At 47.6% G+C, this 15,843-nt stretch overlaps 1 protein-coding gene across 3 annotated transcripts in view; it reads right to left on the bottom strand.

Moving 5' to 3' along the window:
* Nucleotides 1-13,243, bottom strand: part of prex2 (phosphatidylinositol-3,4,5-trisphosphate-dependent Rac exchange factor 2) — a 92,851-nt gene extending 79,608 nt beyond the window's left edge. For 2 of the 3 annotated variants that reach the window (XR_014766306.1, XM_084703013.1), the window contains exon 1: nt 12,832-13,240. Coding sequence is in view for 1 of the 3 variants with exons in the window: in XM_084703013.1 (XP_084559139.1) it covers nt 12,832-12,969 (138 nt within the window). In the remaining 2 variants the exon portion in view is untranslated. Of the gene's footprint in view, nt 1-12,831 lie in introns of all 3 variants that reach the window. The other variant, XR_014766307.1, reaches the window with a different exon arrangement.
* Between the last annotated feature and the right edge of the window lie 2,600 nt (nt 13,244-15,843).

Below are 15,843 nucleotides of genomic sequence, written 5' to 3'. Positions count from 1 at the left end.
TGGCTGTGTATCTGTTTGTGTCTGAGGGAGTGAGAGAGGGGGAGAACCCTGGAGCGGGTCCACTCTGACAGAAACACACACTGCTCTCTTCCTGACACCCCTCCACACTCACAGACTGACAGAAACACACACAGAAACACACACTGCTCTCTTCCTGACACCCCTCCACACTCACAGACTGACAGAAACACACACAGAAACACACACAGCTCTCTTCCTGACACCCCTCCACACTCACAGGCTGATGGAACCAGGGGAGGTCAATGATGAAGATCACCTCTCTTCCGGATGGACACAAAGGCCCCAAGGGAGGTGGTGACTGGCTGTGGTGTGTGTTTGTGTGTTTGTGGGGGGGGTATGCGTGTGTGTGTGTGTGTTATTCCGTGATTGTATGCGTGTGTGAATTTTTGCATGCGTGTTTACATCTCATTTATATGAGAAACAAATGAAAAAAAGATTTGAGAGGAACAAAAAACAAGTCAGCCATAAAAGAGGAGAGCGTCTTTCATCCCAGAGCTAAACACATGTAGGATGTGCTGTGCTCCAAGCACAATCCCCTCTCGGACAAGCACAGAGCTAGACACACGTGCCAGAACAAAATGATGCAGCAAATTGTTTTCAAGAAAAAAAAAGATATCTAACTGCTCCCATGCTGAAATGCAGTCAAGTACAAAGCTCTCTTCCACATCTGCTAATACATTTAGGTTAGGAGCCATTGGGGGAAGCGTGCAAGAATACAGGCACTGTGATGTATTACACTGAAAACAGTGTTCTGGTCTTTGTGGGTGCTGTGGTACAGAGAGAACAATATATTTTCCAAGAATTATAGGAGTTCTCCTAGTTCAACGAAATCAGAGCCCTTCTATTAGGGAAGATAGTGTATTTCACTGGGTGGTATTCAGGATCTACAAAGAATACAGGATTACACAGACCTGCTGTTACTGTACATCCAGAGCCTACGGGGTTACATGGTGGCCATCTGGAGTATTAGGTCACTGGGGAGGGCCTTACAGATATCTACCCAGATCTAGAAGAAGAAAGACTCAGAGCTTCCAGTAAGGTAGAGTACAGTAGAGTACAGTACAGCATATCAATGGCAAGGCAGAATAGAGCGTCCATTCTCTATCTCCTCTGCAGGACAGTCTCTTTTGTCCAGAGATGATTCAGTGATTTCCTTTGTTGTCTCAACTAGGTCAGGGGCAGGCCCAGCACGCCCTGCCAGCACCCAGACACAGTCTGACCTGCCAGGAACCCCCAACACCACCACCACCACCAACACCACCTCTTTCTTTAGGACTGTAACATTAGATATTCAGCGGTCTTTGTCATGGGGGGGGGGGGAAAGAAAATGTTCTCTCGAGGCGTTACCTCGCAAGTATATGTACATTTAAATTGCACAAACTTAAATCTGAATTTAGATGAGAGTTGTTATATTTACCAGGCGTGATATTCTCTAAACCTGGTAAAGACAGAGGTCAGTAAGACCAGTGCTGGAGGCAGTGAGATGCAAGCTGGCAGGTTAAGTTAGACAGATAGCATCACTCCCCATAATGTAGTCATCAACGGCGGGACTGGAAAGGCATTCTGGATAATGGGACCAACAAGCTGTACCATACAATTTGTTTTCAGAAGGGTTGAAACAGCAAGACAGTATGTGTGTGTGTGTGTGTGTGTGTGTGTATGTGTGTGTGTGTGTGTGTGTGTGTGTGTGTGTGTATGTGTGTGTGTGTGTGTGTGTGTGTGTGTGTATGTGTGTGTGTGTGTACCCATGCATGTGTATGTCAGAGAAACTCTGTGTGTGTTGTATGTTCTTTGTTTTGTGTTTATTGTTGTTGTTGATCTGTTTGTCCTGAGCCAAAGCCTTTGTCTATGTCCCCAGGCCCCTGCAGGGTGGCAGAGGGGAGGGGAGGGGAGGGGAGGGGAGGGGAGGGGAGGGGAGGGGAGGGGAGGGGAGGGGAGGGGAGGGGAGGGGAGGGGAGGGGAGGGGAGGGGAGGGGAGGGGAGGGGAGGGGAGGGGAGGGGAGGGGAGGGGAGGGGAGGGGAGGGGAGGGGAGGGGAGGGGAGGGGAGGGGAGGGGAGGGGAGGGGAGGGGAGGGGAGGGGATCCGAGCACACTGACACAGAGGAGAGAACTGAACACAGCTCATGCCTTCAGGCTAACTCTCAAATACACCTGTCTCAGCACCTCAACGCAGCAAAGACTGTGTGTGTGTATGTGTGTCTGAGACATAGAGAAACAGAAAGAAACAGAGAGAGAGAGAGAGCAAGAGAGACAGGGGGAGATAGAGCGAGAGAGAGAGAGAGAGGGAGACAGAGAGAGAACACAGTAAATCCTGAGTCTACACAACGGGGGAGGCGTGAGGAGGACTGAAGGGGTCCTTTGTTGTGAGGAAGCCACTGGTGCCTTTTCTGTGATGGATGAGACACGCCTGTCTTCAAACCTGAGGCGGATGAAGACACCTTCAGGACTCATCCCAGTCGCTCCTCTAAGCTTCCCTCCACTCCTCCGACAGCATCTCTCCTCCACAGGGAACACGTACAGGAAGCGCAGACTATAAATACAGCTCGGAATGTTAATATGTTCGTCTTGGGAGCGGCTAGGCTAGGCCCATCTGCAGATGGAGGGAGGGGAGGGGGGAGAGAGAGAGAGAGAGAGAGAGAGAGGGAGAGAGAGAGAGAGAGAGAGAGAGAGAGAGAGAGAGAGAGAGAGAGAGAGAGAGAGAGAGAGAGAGAGAGAGAGAGAGAGAGAGAGAGAGAGAGAGAGAGAGAGAGAGAGAGAGAGAGACAGAGAGAAAGAGAGAGAGAGAGAGAGAGAGAGAGAGAGAGAGAGACCTTGCTCTGCTGTGGGGTATCTTCTGGCTCTGGTTAAACAGAGAGAGCTGGGTTGCTTTTATCGGATCTGCTTTTACTACGCCCGTCTGTCTAAACCTTCTTAATGACTGCTATTAGTACAGCCAGCCGTAAGGATGGACTGTATGGACGCTAGCCTAGCAGACAGCAGAGAAAACAGTGAAGCCCTGCACATTAAGGACCACAGACCTTGAGCCTCTCCTTCTCTCAAAATAATATAAGTGCCTGACTGCAGTTGACATCCTCCATGCCTGTACACGTCGCCCTTTCTGTGACCTTGAAAGCATGGGCAGTCTTATTTTTAAGACTGGTGTAAATTGCCGATGCGTGACATCAAACTGCTTGTTACAGAAAAGCCAACCTACGTAGATCTCGAGATGGCAAGCATCATAGACAGACGTCTTCAATGTTTTACCCCCCGGTCTCACAGCTTGTGGCATGCAGACAAGCTCATCTCTGCTCAATGGGAGTTGGTCTGTAAACATAGGGTCCTGTCACTTTCCCATTCTCTCCTTTCTCGGTGTAGCTAAGCAACCGCCCTCCGGACAGACTGATGGCTCACGGTTCCCAGTAACACCACACACACACACACACCGACCAGGCTCTGCTGGACTGGGATATGACTAAGCAGAACAGTCCGTGTCCAATCACAGGCACCCTCCCAAGCATGACTGTCACAGGGTCTGACTGTTAATGTGATTACGCTCCGAGGTCTCCAGAGCCTCCGGCAGGAAGCTGTGCCACTGAGCCAAACAGAGACCCAGAGAGAGAGGAGCCTCTTCCCCTCTGTCTGCCCAGGCAGAGATGGACCACGGAGCCAAACAGAGACCCAGAGAGAGAGGAGCCTCTTCCCCTCTGTCTGCCCAGGCAGAGACAGAGAGATGGACCACGGAGCCAAACAGAGACCCAGAGAGAGAGGAGCCTCTTCCCCTCTGTCTGCCCAGGCAGAGATGGACCACGGAGCCAAACAGAGACCCAGAGAGAGAGGAGCCTCTTCCCCTCTGTCTGCCCAGGCAGAGACAGAGAGATGGACCACAGAGCCAAACAGAGACCCAGAGAGAGAGGAGCCTCTTCCCCTCTGTCTGCCCAGGCAGAGATGGACCACGGAGCCAAACAGAGACCCAGAGAGAGAGGAGCCTCTTCCCCTCTGTCTAACCAAGCAGAGACAGAGAGATGGACCACGGAGCCAAACAGAGACCCAGAGAGAGAGGAGCCTCTTCCCCTCTGTCTGCCCAGGCAGAGAGATGGACATGCTCAATAGAGACCGCTGCAGGGAGCCCCGTCTCCTCGCTCTGCATGGACCCCCGACGCCGTCGACTATCCAACGGATGAAAAGTGCTGAGAAGGAGCTTTCCTCTCTAAACCCTTCCCAACCCCAGCACCGCCACCCCCAGCCTCCTGTGCCAGCCAGCCCGGGCCTCGTGCCATCTATGAATCTGTCCAAGGACAGAGCCAGTGTCACTTTGCCAGTCTCAAACGGAAATCACGCTCCACAATGCCTCCAGTTGGGGGGGGGGGGGCGGGGGCTTGAATAAGGAGACTGGTCTCTGGTTCTGTTTAACCGATCTGACCGCTTGACCTTTGACCCCTCAACTGTCCCCAGGCAACTTAAGACTCAGTTTATCCACAGAGATACAACGGAAAGGGTCCTTTTTTTAGCCTAAGAGAAAGAGACCTTCATCCGGCCTGCCTGGGTACATTCTGACTTTAGACTTTGCATTTCTGGTCATTTTCCAACAGTTAAATCAACCTTCAATGAAGGGGTCAACATTGGCAGCACACATCACCCGTACAGCCGAAGGGAAAGGCTGTTTAGAGCGAGTGGAAATAGGACTTCCTGGTTGTTTGTCACTCTCACAGGTAGTGGGTACAGCCAGAGACAGATGGCAATAGAGAATGTAGAAGTAGAGAGGGAGGGGACAGGGAGATAAAAAGTAATGAGAGAGATGCACGTATCTATAAAAAAAGAGAGGGAGAGACTGAAAGAGACAGCCATCTGCAGAGAGACACAAGAACACTTGTCTTCCTGCCCTCTCTGAGTATGGACTGCATGGCGGCCCAGTGCTTAATTAAAGAATTTAGGGGTGGAAGTGGAATTTCCCATGTCTGGCTGTTTACTGGAGCCTGTTTATGAATTCAGAGCCATTAAACATGGAGTGGAGAGACAGACAGAGACACAGAAAGAGAGAGAGAAAGAGACAGAGAGAAAGACGTGGACGAAATATAAATGATGGTTCAGTGAGCTCAGAGAGGACCAATGTGTCTAAAGAATTCAGGGAGCAGTTCATCTTGAAACCCCAAATGAAACGGGGGTAACAGAATCACCAAGTAGTAATATCTCAGCCTGAATGAGGGAGAGAGAGAGAGAGAGAAACAGCCACAGATATGTCATCAATATTAACACAATTCCGACTGCATAGTTTCAAAGAGCAGTTGGAGAAACGGCTTCTGTAGACCACACTGCCGTAGACGCCGGACGGTGTGTGAAAGGGACAGCGACAGGAGGGAACGTTCGAGAGGGGCAGTGCGATAATGCAGTTCCCTCTGTGCAGCAGATTCTCTGTGTATCTGGGTCTGTCCAGAACAGGTGGGGGGGGGGGGCAGTTTAGTTTGGTTCTGTGGCCACAGGGGAGCATGCCAACCTAAAACACTGGGCCTCTTGTAAGGGTGCCCGTTACCCTGGCATGTGTGTCCGCCAGCCCCACACCGCCACTTGTGCCACGCAGGGTCCCATGTGACCTGGCAGCTGGAGGGACCAGGTTCAAATGTTCCCTGTGATGAGATGTGTTAGACCTCGGTCGAAGCCTGTCACATGGGACCTGATGACACAGCCTGGACAGCGGGCCCAGAGGGTACATGTTGGGGATCACTGTGGAGGCTCTGTGTGTGTGTGTGTGTGTACAGTGTGTGTACAGTGTGTGTGTGTGTGTGTGTGTGTACAGTGTGTGTGTGTGTGTGTGTGTGTGTAGTATGTGTGTATGTGTGTGGGGGTACAGTATGTGTGTGTGTGTGTGTACAGTATGTGTGTGGGGGTACAGTATGTGTGTGTGTGTGTGTGTGTGTGGGGGTACAGTATGTGTGTGGGGGTACAGTATGTGTGTGTGTGTGTGTGTGTGTGTGTGTGGGGGTACAGTATGTGTGTGGGTGTACAGTATGTGTGTGTGTACAGTATGTGTGTGGGGGTACAGTATGTGTGTGTACAGTATGTGTGTGTGTGTGTGTGTGTGTGTACAGTATGTGTGTGGGGGTACAGTATGTGTGTGTACAGTATGTGTGTGTGTGTGTGTGTGTGTACAGTATGTGTGTGGGGGTACAGTATGTGTGTGTGTACAGTATGTGTGTGGGTGTGTGTGGGGGTACAGCATGTGTGTGTGTACAGTATGTGTGTGGGTGTGTGTTTGTGTGTGTGTGTACAGTACGTGTTTGTATGTGTGCGTGAGTCAGGATGAGGAGGTGGGGGGGGGGGGTGTTGGTGGTGGGGTGGAGGGGGGGGGGGTGTTGGTGGTGGGGTGGAGGGGGGGGGGGTTGAAGTGAGGGGGGCGGCAGGAAACACAGAGTACAATGTGAAGACGGGGAGGGCCAGGAAGAAAGGAAATCCTGTTCACAAAATGGCCACTGAGACAAAAGCAGAGGAACTTGCTTGCTCCAGACCCCCTCCCCACTCCAAGGACTAAGTCAGTCAGAGTTGCATTCACAAAAGAAGAGGTGAACCACCACCAAGACGTAGACTTGGATCGTCTTTAGTTAATTACAAAATTAAAAAGAAAAAAAAATTATATACAGAAACAGCGCCTCAAATTCTTGTTTTAACTTCTGCACTTTTCTTCAGCTCCTGTTTGATAGACAGTGGTTTCACTAATTCAACTGAGGAGAAAAGCCTGACTCGCTGACATCATTGGCGGAAAAGCAGGACGATGTTTTAAGGCCGCTTAAAACATTAGAACTGCTCGTCCCAGTGGCACTGAGCTGTCTGCGTTGCTAAGCAACTCTCAGAGGGCCTCATTACCTTACACAACATGTTCATAAGAGGCCCAAACTTTTATTTGTTGTTACTGAAAAAAAAAACGTACCTATTATACCTTGAAAAATATTAACATTTGATTAAAGTATACTCTTTTTCCGTTGGGTTAGCATCACTAATTTGCTTAAAACTTAATTTTCCGTCAATTTGATTGTTTTGACAGGATCTTACAACTTTTAAATAACCTGTATACTTTAAAAGTACTGTCTAGATTAAGAGGTTCCCTCAGGTAATTAAATTGTTCAAATCTTGAAAATGATAAGACACCTCCTTAAAGAGATAATGAACAGAACTTCACACAACAACCCAGAGGCAAGTCCCTGAACACTAAAGCATTCTAGGTTTTAATTAGTTGGGGGGTCTGGGTACACCCGCTAGAAGCACACAACTCCGAAAAACATCATCCAGTTATCCTGTTAATCCCAGATATCAGCCCGACCAAACACACACACCGTACAAACGCACACACACATACACACACAAACTATATGCACAAAAGCACAGTACAAATATGAATTCCACTAAATCCATTTTAATATGAGTATTGACTTCATAACAGAAACACACAACCCTTACCACACACGCACACTTATAATGTAACCATAACAAACATTGGGGTGATGGTGATCATATCCTCTTGAACTTGGCAAACAGGCTGCTGGCGTAGCGGTGGTGCAGTATTAGAATGCCAGGAGGGACCTGGGTCTCTTTAGAGGCCTCACACAGACGGTGAAAGAAGCAACCTCTGTTCTCACATTGAGAGTCTGACTGAGTCACATCAAAAACAAAGGATAGTCGGAATAGCTCATTACTCCATGGCACACAGGCACACACACACACAGGTAGCCTAAAAGAAGACCCAGCTCTAAACCTCAGGGATCTTTGCAGCTGTGCTTGGGAGGAGGACAGGGCAGGAGGTAGGGCAAGTCTGATTAAGATTCTTCCTCCATGTGAAATCCTCCAGACTTCACCGAGTCCTGACTGCAGGGGCAGAAACAGAGCTGGCCCAGGCTGATTAGTGAGATACGAATCTTAATGATTCTCCATGTTGCGAAAAGGAAAATACAGTCCTTGTCAACAAAGCATCTCAAATAATGGATGGAACATATGCAGCCGGTGTGGCCTACGGAGAAACAGGAACAGAGAGAGAGAGAGAGAGGTGAGGGGGAGAGAGAGAGAGAGAGAGAGAGAGAGAGAGAGAGAGAGAGAGAGAGAGAGAGAGAGAGAGAGAGAGAGAGAGAGAGAGAGAGAGAGAGAGAGAGAGAGAGAGAGAGAGAGAGAGAGAGAGAGAGAGAGAAAGAAAGAAAGAAAGAAAGAAAGAAAGAAAGAAAGAAAGAAAGAAAGAAAGAAAGAAAGAAAGAAAGAAAGAAAGAAAGAAAGAAAGAAAGAAAGAAAGAAAGAAAGAAAGAAAGAAAGGAGGAAGTCTCCGATTCACAGGCTACTGTTTGGTCCTGGGAGGTTAGGGGGGTTGGGGGTCGGAGGAAGGGGCTCAGGGAGATGGGGGCTAAAGGTGAAGGGGTACAGTAGGTTCAAGGGGGAGGCGGAATGAAAAGAGGGCCGGGGCTGGGTCACTTGGGGCACAGGGGAAGGGAGGAAAGGGATGGGGAGGGGGGGTCATGGCTACTCTCCAATTACAGCAGCATCCCTTACCCCCCCACACCCCCATCCACTCTCCCGGCCCATTACCAGGGCAACCTGACATGAACTCCTCCTACTTATGCACCCCCCACCCCACCCCCCACCCCCGCTCCAGGAACAGGCAGCTGGGCCCCGGGCTCCTGTTCATTAGGACATGGATGGTGCCATGCTTCACCCCCACACCCATCAAGTGTCAATCATTCCCGTGTAGCCCTGGTGGACTGTATTAAGTAGGTGAACAGTCTGACAGGAGATCCTGATAGAGATGGGCGGGGATTAAATATGTCTCAGAGTGAGACACTACTTGAGACATTTTCCTCTTTGCCCATTTGTCTGTGTTTGTGTGAGTGCATACGTGTGTGTGTGTGTGTGTGTGTGTGTGTGTGTGTTTATGTGTTTATCATGTCAGGACATACTGGAGAGTATTCCAGAAAGCAGGTTATGCAACATAACCGGGTAAGTTATGTATGCATAACTTGCTTTCTGGAATACCCCCCTGATCATGAACATGATCCATTCAAGATTTCTGAACTTTGGGATGGTGGACAAGCGGTGCAGGTTCGTTGTGTTGAAGTTGTCAGGTTAACTGACAGGAATAAGATGAAAGGTCGTGAACCTGAGGTCCTCGTCTATCCGTCCAGATGATGTGGACCCACAAGCCGTCTCTCTCACACACACACACACACACACACAGACACACACACACACACACACACACACACCTGAAACATCCCTCCCCAGCCTCAACAAACAGTTGTGTCAAACGCTAAAACATCCCCGGCCAACACAGGCCGGACCGCCTCAGGCCTCAGATATAAACAAAGCCGAACCCGGAGAGTGAGAGACACAAGCACACACACACATGAACACACACGAACACACACACGCACACCTGGGTCTGTAAGAGCTGAGGGGGAACAATCCTCCACAGCTGAATTCTCCATCAGGCTCAGTTTGCCAACTCAATTTAAACTGCTGGGATTTAAAAGCTATAATTGATATAAAACAGCTTCAGGTTTGCCAACTCTGTCTTTTTCACTTCAGGAAAAGGTCTTGGGGGGGATAGCTATGCATGCTTTAAACCTTGGAAGGGAGGCATACTTCAGAGAGCGCAAAGAGTGCAAAGTGAAAAGAAAAAAAGATCAGTTCGAACTTATTGAGTCACGTTTACGTTTAAAGTAAGCTCGTTTTATGAGACGGATTATCAAGGTTTTAAAAACTTTACATTCGTCGGTCGCCGTGCGGTGATCAGTTCCACAGACCCCTACGGAGGGGAGCGAGGGAGCGTTTACAGTAACGCACAGCAGAGCTCTGGAGACTGCATTAGCCACTGCTGCGGCTCAGTTGGCTGCATAGAAGTAAGGCATGAAAGGCTTGTCTCATACGCTCCCCCCCCCCCCCCCCCCCTCCCTGTACACTTCCCAACATACACACTCACCCATATCCTCACTGAAGCGCGTGTCATGCAACTGAGTGGCTTTCAATGTCCACTTCTCAATCCCAGAACCGTCAACGGTGCTGGGGTCAAAGTGAGCGCTTTACACTGGAGACCACGGGCCAACAAAGACTCCACGCGGATGCAAAAGACCCCAATTACTGAGACTATTTACGTTATCTTCTCATCAGTTCCTCTCAACCAGACATTTTTTCGAGAGCAAAAGTCATTTTCTTGGCTTGTTTCTTGTCTGAGGTAAACATTACTGTCCTGGTCTGCCCACTATCTCTGGCTATAATTGTTGGTTATGTAAGATAGGCCCTCAGATTATCTCCAGCCAGGGTCTTCAGGGACCCTTATTGTTAGAGCTCAGCCCCAGATGACTGCTACACTAAGGCCATACTGCCTTCCTCAAATTACTACCCCAACCTACCCCAACTACCATTTTGTGCGCCTTGGAATAGGCAAAAACCTACAATGTGAAGCAGTAGGTGATCTATCCTATAGCGCAGTTCCTAAATCTTATTTTCTACCATTTCAATCCCTTTGAGGTAAAAACTAGGGATCATCTCATCTTGCACACCAGCACATCACATCTGTAGGGCCATGGCTCATGACACATGCTCATTTCAACAGGTATTATTCAGGAAACCTTGTTCTGGGGGGAGTGAGGCTGTTAAGCAAGGCCTTGCCTGTGGTGAGGCAGGAGAACCATCTTGTTTTGTCGGGTCCAGTGGTGGGCAGGACCAGCCCTCAGGGACACAGCTACTAATCCTAACCCCTCATTGTTCCCCAGCATTTCCTCGTCTCTTAGGAATTCCTCCACCAGGAAATATGGTTTACAAGAGAAGGCAGCCAGCCCAGGGCCTCCCGTCACCCCCCCCCCCCCTCTCTGTCCTCTCCCTCCCCCAGACACGCAGGAGCTCTAGGGCTCGTACCACCAGGGAGTCGCTCAGTAGGGGAGAGACTTTCTACAGCCTGATACACACACACACACACACACTCTTTAATCAGGGCTGTTTCCTGCTGAGTGAGATGTGTCCTCTTGCCTATAAGCAAGAAAGAACAGGACAATTTTTTTCAAGTAAAAAAAAAAAAAAATAGTGCATGTATGGTCCGGCTCAGGTTATGTCTGAGCATGTTGGTGACAGCAACTGTCTAATCTGTGTTGGTTATGTGGTGTTCATTTGGTGGTCTGCCTCTCTCTCGTTGCCAAGCCATGCCGGTTTACCACAATGTCATGATACGTGGTTTAGATGTGGTGTTAAGAGGTCTCTATTAGCCACATCTGCTCAAGAGTTGGTGACATCAAAATTCTCAGGCTTAGCTATACAGTCCCAGGATGTGCGTGTGCATGTGCATGTGTGTGTGTGCATTACCAGAGGAGCGTATTAGATGAAAGTGATGGGAGAGTCAATGACCTCTGACCTCAGTAGCCTTTGATCTCCATGGGTATCAAACAGGAGGACAAGCCTCATACTGGTGATAAGGAGAACAAGACTCTCTCTCTCCCTCTCTCTCTCTCTCTCTCTCTCCCCCTCCCTCTCTCTCTATTTATCTCTCTCTCTCTCTCCCTCTATTTATCTCTCTCTTTCTCTGGTTCTTATGAATCCCAGTCCCAGCCCTCCAGGGGGGAGAGGGGGGGGGGGTTAAATAGCATTCCAGTACAGAGGACACATTCCCAAATGACTCCATAGCTATTGCTGCCATTACTCTAAATGGAACGTTGTTTTCTAGGAAAGGCCATGCGGGATTCAGTCAGATCAAGCGAAGTTCCCTCCCCTGCCCCTGCATTGGATCCATCTGTGGAGCAGGAGGCTCCGGGAGGAATGTCCACATGCATGTGGCCTGGGAAATAACTTTCTTAATGACACACAACACATTGCCCCTCTGACCTCACTTCCCCGCAAAGTTCCCATCGTTCGGAGGAAGTAAACCGCTGAGAAAACAGAGAGCGCGAGGGACGTCCGACGGTGCCCGAGAGCCAAACAGACAGATTAAAGGACTTAATATTAAACACGTTCAACTTTGAGTTAGCCTTTGTCATATTATTTGATTATAGCTCTCTTCAGACAGTTAATGAGAATGATTTAGTGTTATACCAACAACTAGTTTGCGCCTCATAACCAGCTTACATCGATACAGTCTGTTGCTTTTCCTTCCTGCCTTTGAGGTTAGTCGTTTTCTTAGTTAGTGCCATTAGGTTGACATCACTCCTTCCACTGCTGCCGAATCATGCTTTGAGCGCGCCTCAGCGGCGTTCAGGCCGCCAGCTGCGAGCCACAACCACCGCTCCTTATTTTGAATCCACCTGTGCCGTGCTTGGCAGTGTGCCTCGTCTGGGTCGACTCAGCTCGGCTCTTGACTAAGAGGAAAGACTAGGGCTCCCGGGTATTTGCTATTCTGACCAAGTCTCTGAAAAAAAACTGTACGAATGCAGTAGTAAACGATGTTTGCTTGAGTTGAGACATTCTCCAGGTTGGCATGGACACAGTGAGACTTTTAAATAATCGAAAGGGGGGGATTATGTTTTCTTTGGCATTGCCTCACAGTCCCTTGTTGCGTGCCAATACATACACATTTCACACAGACCGGTGGCTTGGTGTAAAACTTCAAGTGGTGGCCGTGACTGACTGAAAAGTTCATCTCTCATCCTGAATAGAAACTTCTCCTAATAATACATCCGAAATTGTAGTTAGCTGTGACATAACCTCCGTTAACATTTATAGGCAACGCAGGTTTGGACTGTGAGGGGTACTTGAGCTCTGGATGTTGCTTGTGGGTCTCATGCATACTAATTAGTTTGAGTTTTGCTGTGCAACTTACTCCGCTTCGGGGCAAGTTTACAATTCTCGTAAAATATAATTATATAAACGTTTAAAACTCACCGAGAGAAACTCTAGTGTACCAACGTAATCCCTTTCAGTCTTCAGAAGTTCGTTGAGAACACACACTCGTAAACGGAGTTGTTTCTCCAAATCTTTCCCGCTTTCAGCTCTATGCTCTGCTTTGCTTTCTTCAGTCATGTTGTCTTGACAGATCTTGAAACTACCTGATTGCAAGTGTCAAGTAAAAAACTAAATTTTAATAATGACTTTGAAAAGTATACAACATGGTTAAAATTTGAAGTTAAATCGTACACCGCGCTATATCAATGACGCAAAGCAACGAGTCAATTTATAAAAACTGCACCAAAAGTTAAATGAAAACTAAAAACTACTCTGCAAGTTTCACAACAATGTGAGACTGTTTCGCACGCCCGACAAAGCTGTGTAACAGCGGCGTCTGGACATCAGTCAGAAGTTAGGTCCATGTGACTCCTAAAACCTTCATCCTAATCCAGCCTCCTTCCAGAGCGAGGACAGGAAACCGTGCCTAGGAACTCGTGCCAGCCCAGCCTAGTCAGGAACTCTGGAGGGGAAACGTTGATGACAGAAGATAATTAAAATGTAACACGTTCCCAGAGTGTAAAATAGTCAATTTTATGTATGCTAGTATTGTTTTCTTATGTAAACTTATGGATTCATACTTAAATATTCATATAGGCTACTAGTTTATAAGTTTCACAACCACCTCCGCATTTAACAATTGTGGAATAGGTTGAGAAGAGAGTTAGTATACTGCAGGAATTTATCTTTTCTTAAACTGGTTTTAAAATGTGATTTTACTTTTACTGTATCATTGCTTCATGTGCATTAGTGGTCTCTCTCTCACACACACTTTCTGGCTCCACCACACACACACACACACCAACACACAAAAAGAGATTTAAAGATTAGGGTGCTTCCACTGGGTCTGCATCAACCATGGCACAAGTCAACAAACGGAGTCCAGCTGTGGTCCAGTCAGGCCTGAGCTGGCCTGTTCTGTTCTCTGTCCTCCTCCCCTCAACCCAGTGTGGTCCTGCAGGACAGAGGCCCCTGTCCGAGGAGTTAGGGGCCCCTTACATTGTGTGAGGTCTTCTACTCCGAACTTACTACTGTCATATAAAGTCAGGTAAAGGAACTTATTTTGAATGCACTTCAGGAGGATACATGGTTAACTGCATCCATTAATAATCAGGACATCCAGGAAGTTGTGAAGTGCTCAGGACTTCTTGAAACAGTGTCCATTTCCTTGTTGTGAGAATGCTTGGAAAAAATAAGATGGTTTATCTCAAGTCAAAAAATCTTTTCTCTGTGTCTCAATATCTTTTCTCTTTTTCTTTGAATGGAATAGCCTTAGTTGTTAAAGCCTGCACAAAAAAACAATGCTCTGCTATCAGTCCTGTCTTAGTGGAACCTAGAGGGCAGTCATGCAGAGAACCTGGGTACATTGTTAATCAGATAGAAAGTCCTTATGCACCTGTGTAAACATAGCCTAATTATGCCCCCAAACCAATGTTAGTTCCATTGTGCTGAAGGTCTAATCCCTTTAAGAGGATTTAGGATTCACTTTCACACACAAACTAGTGATTTAAGGATTAACTGTAATTAAATAGCAATAATTAGTTTATCTTTAGTTTGGATCTCAAACTAATTTGGCCGTGGTTAAGAAATGGTGGAGGTTCTCCTATTCAGATTGAATGGGTTTGGTTTAGCTAGACAGTACAGTGTTAACATATAGTGGAATTACATGAACAAATAAAATATGTAGTAACATATAGTGATCCTTGAGATACAGGTCAGCCTTTCTTGTAGTCTGCATGAACTAAAAAGTGTGTGTGTGTTCACACACCAGTGGAAGACTAGGCTGACAAACAGCATTGCTGTGAAGGTGAAGCAGGTGAGTCGAGGACATCCTAGAACAGTGGAGGTCAGCATGTCTTGATGTACACTGACCTCTTGTGGCAAATATGTGAACTGCATATACAAAATCTTAAAATCTCATGTGTTCATAAAACTGCCTGTTGAAGAGTAGTTGAAAGAAAGTGTATGAATAAAATGAACTGCAGAGTTCATACAGTGATGAACCAAATAGCACTAACATGCTGCTGTTAGAGCTGCTCCACATCATTCTCCACCTCTTGAAACACTATTGTCAGGTAACATGGGCAGGGCATTCAAATCAACAGTTTAGCTCACTTTAATCTAGGTTTTGTGGCAGTATTGTGACGATTGAAACTTTAACCCAGAATATGGGTTTTCAAATACTTACATTTTTTTTACAGTATTTAACGTTTCACCACATGTAAATGTTATTTTTATTTTGTGGAGTAACGTACACAATTTTGACCAGAGCACTGACCTCAGCAAAGTTTTTGTCAAATAATGTACTGTTTGCATTTTGACACTAGATGGGGGTGTTGTAATTCAAGCCAGATTGGTGCAAAGTTCACCCAAAGACTGAGACCGCCAACACACAAGAGGTACGATACTCATCTGACTCCTTTCCTAGACGTTCCCCAGCTGAACCTCTGGTCCTGTCAACATGCCTGTCAACAGGCTCTGGGGGGTGAGCCGATAGCTGACAGATCTTAGAAACACTGTGATGTCACCAAGAACACTGTGATGTCACCAAGAACACTGTGATGTCACCACACCAAATGAGAGATGAAGATCGATGAAGAACGAAGCAAACTCAAAGTCGCTCTTGTCACGCTGGAATCTGTCCACTGGGAGTTCTGGAGGAAGTGTGTGAATCCTTACCCACGCTGTGAGGCACGTAGGCAGACTGAGAGCTCTGGCAGTGTCAGTCTCTCTCCACTGTCCACGTCTGTGTCTCTGGCTGGCGTCTCTTCTCTATGGGCTAACTGGTGCTGCTAGTTTACAAGGGCACCGTGAATGGGGAGTTGAAGCCCTCTGTGACATTGCTTGTAAAAGGGGCTATACAAATACATTTAGATTTATTTATTTGGGGAGTGGGGCAAAGTGTCATGGTAACAGATGGGTAAACAAACAAACAAGACCACATCTATTTGG

This window comes from Hypomesus nipponensis, chromosome 8, assembly GCF_054491055.1.
Source record: "Hypomesus nipponensis isolate SF chromosome 8, ASM5449105v1, whole genome shotgun sequence".
Lineage (NCBI taxonomy): Eukaryota > Metazoa > Chordata > Actinopteri > Osmeriformes > Osmeridae > Hypomesus > Hypomesus nipponensis.
The sequence above is the reverse complement of the archived record's forward strand: the minus strand, read 5'-3'. Positions and strand labels throughout refer to the sequence as shown.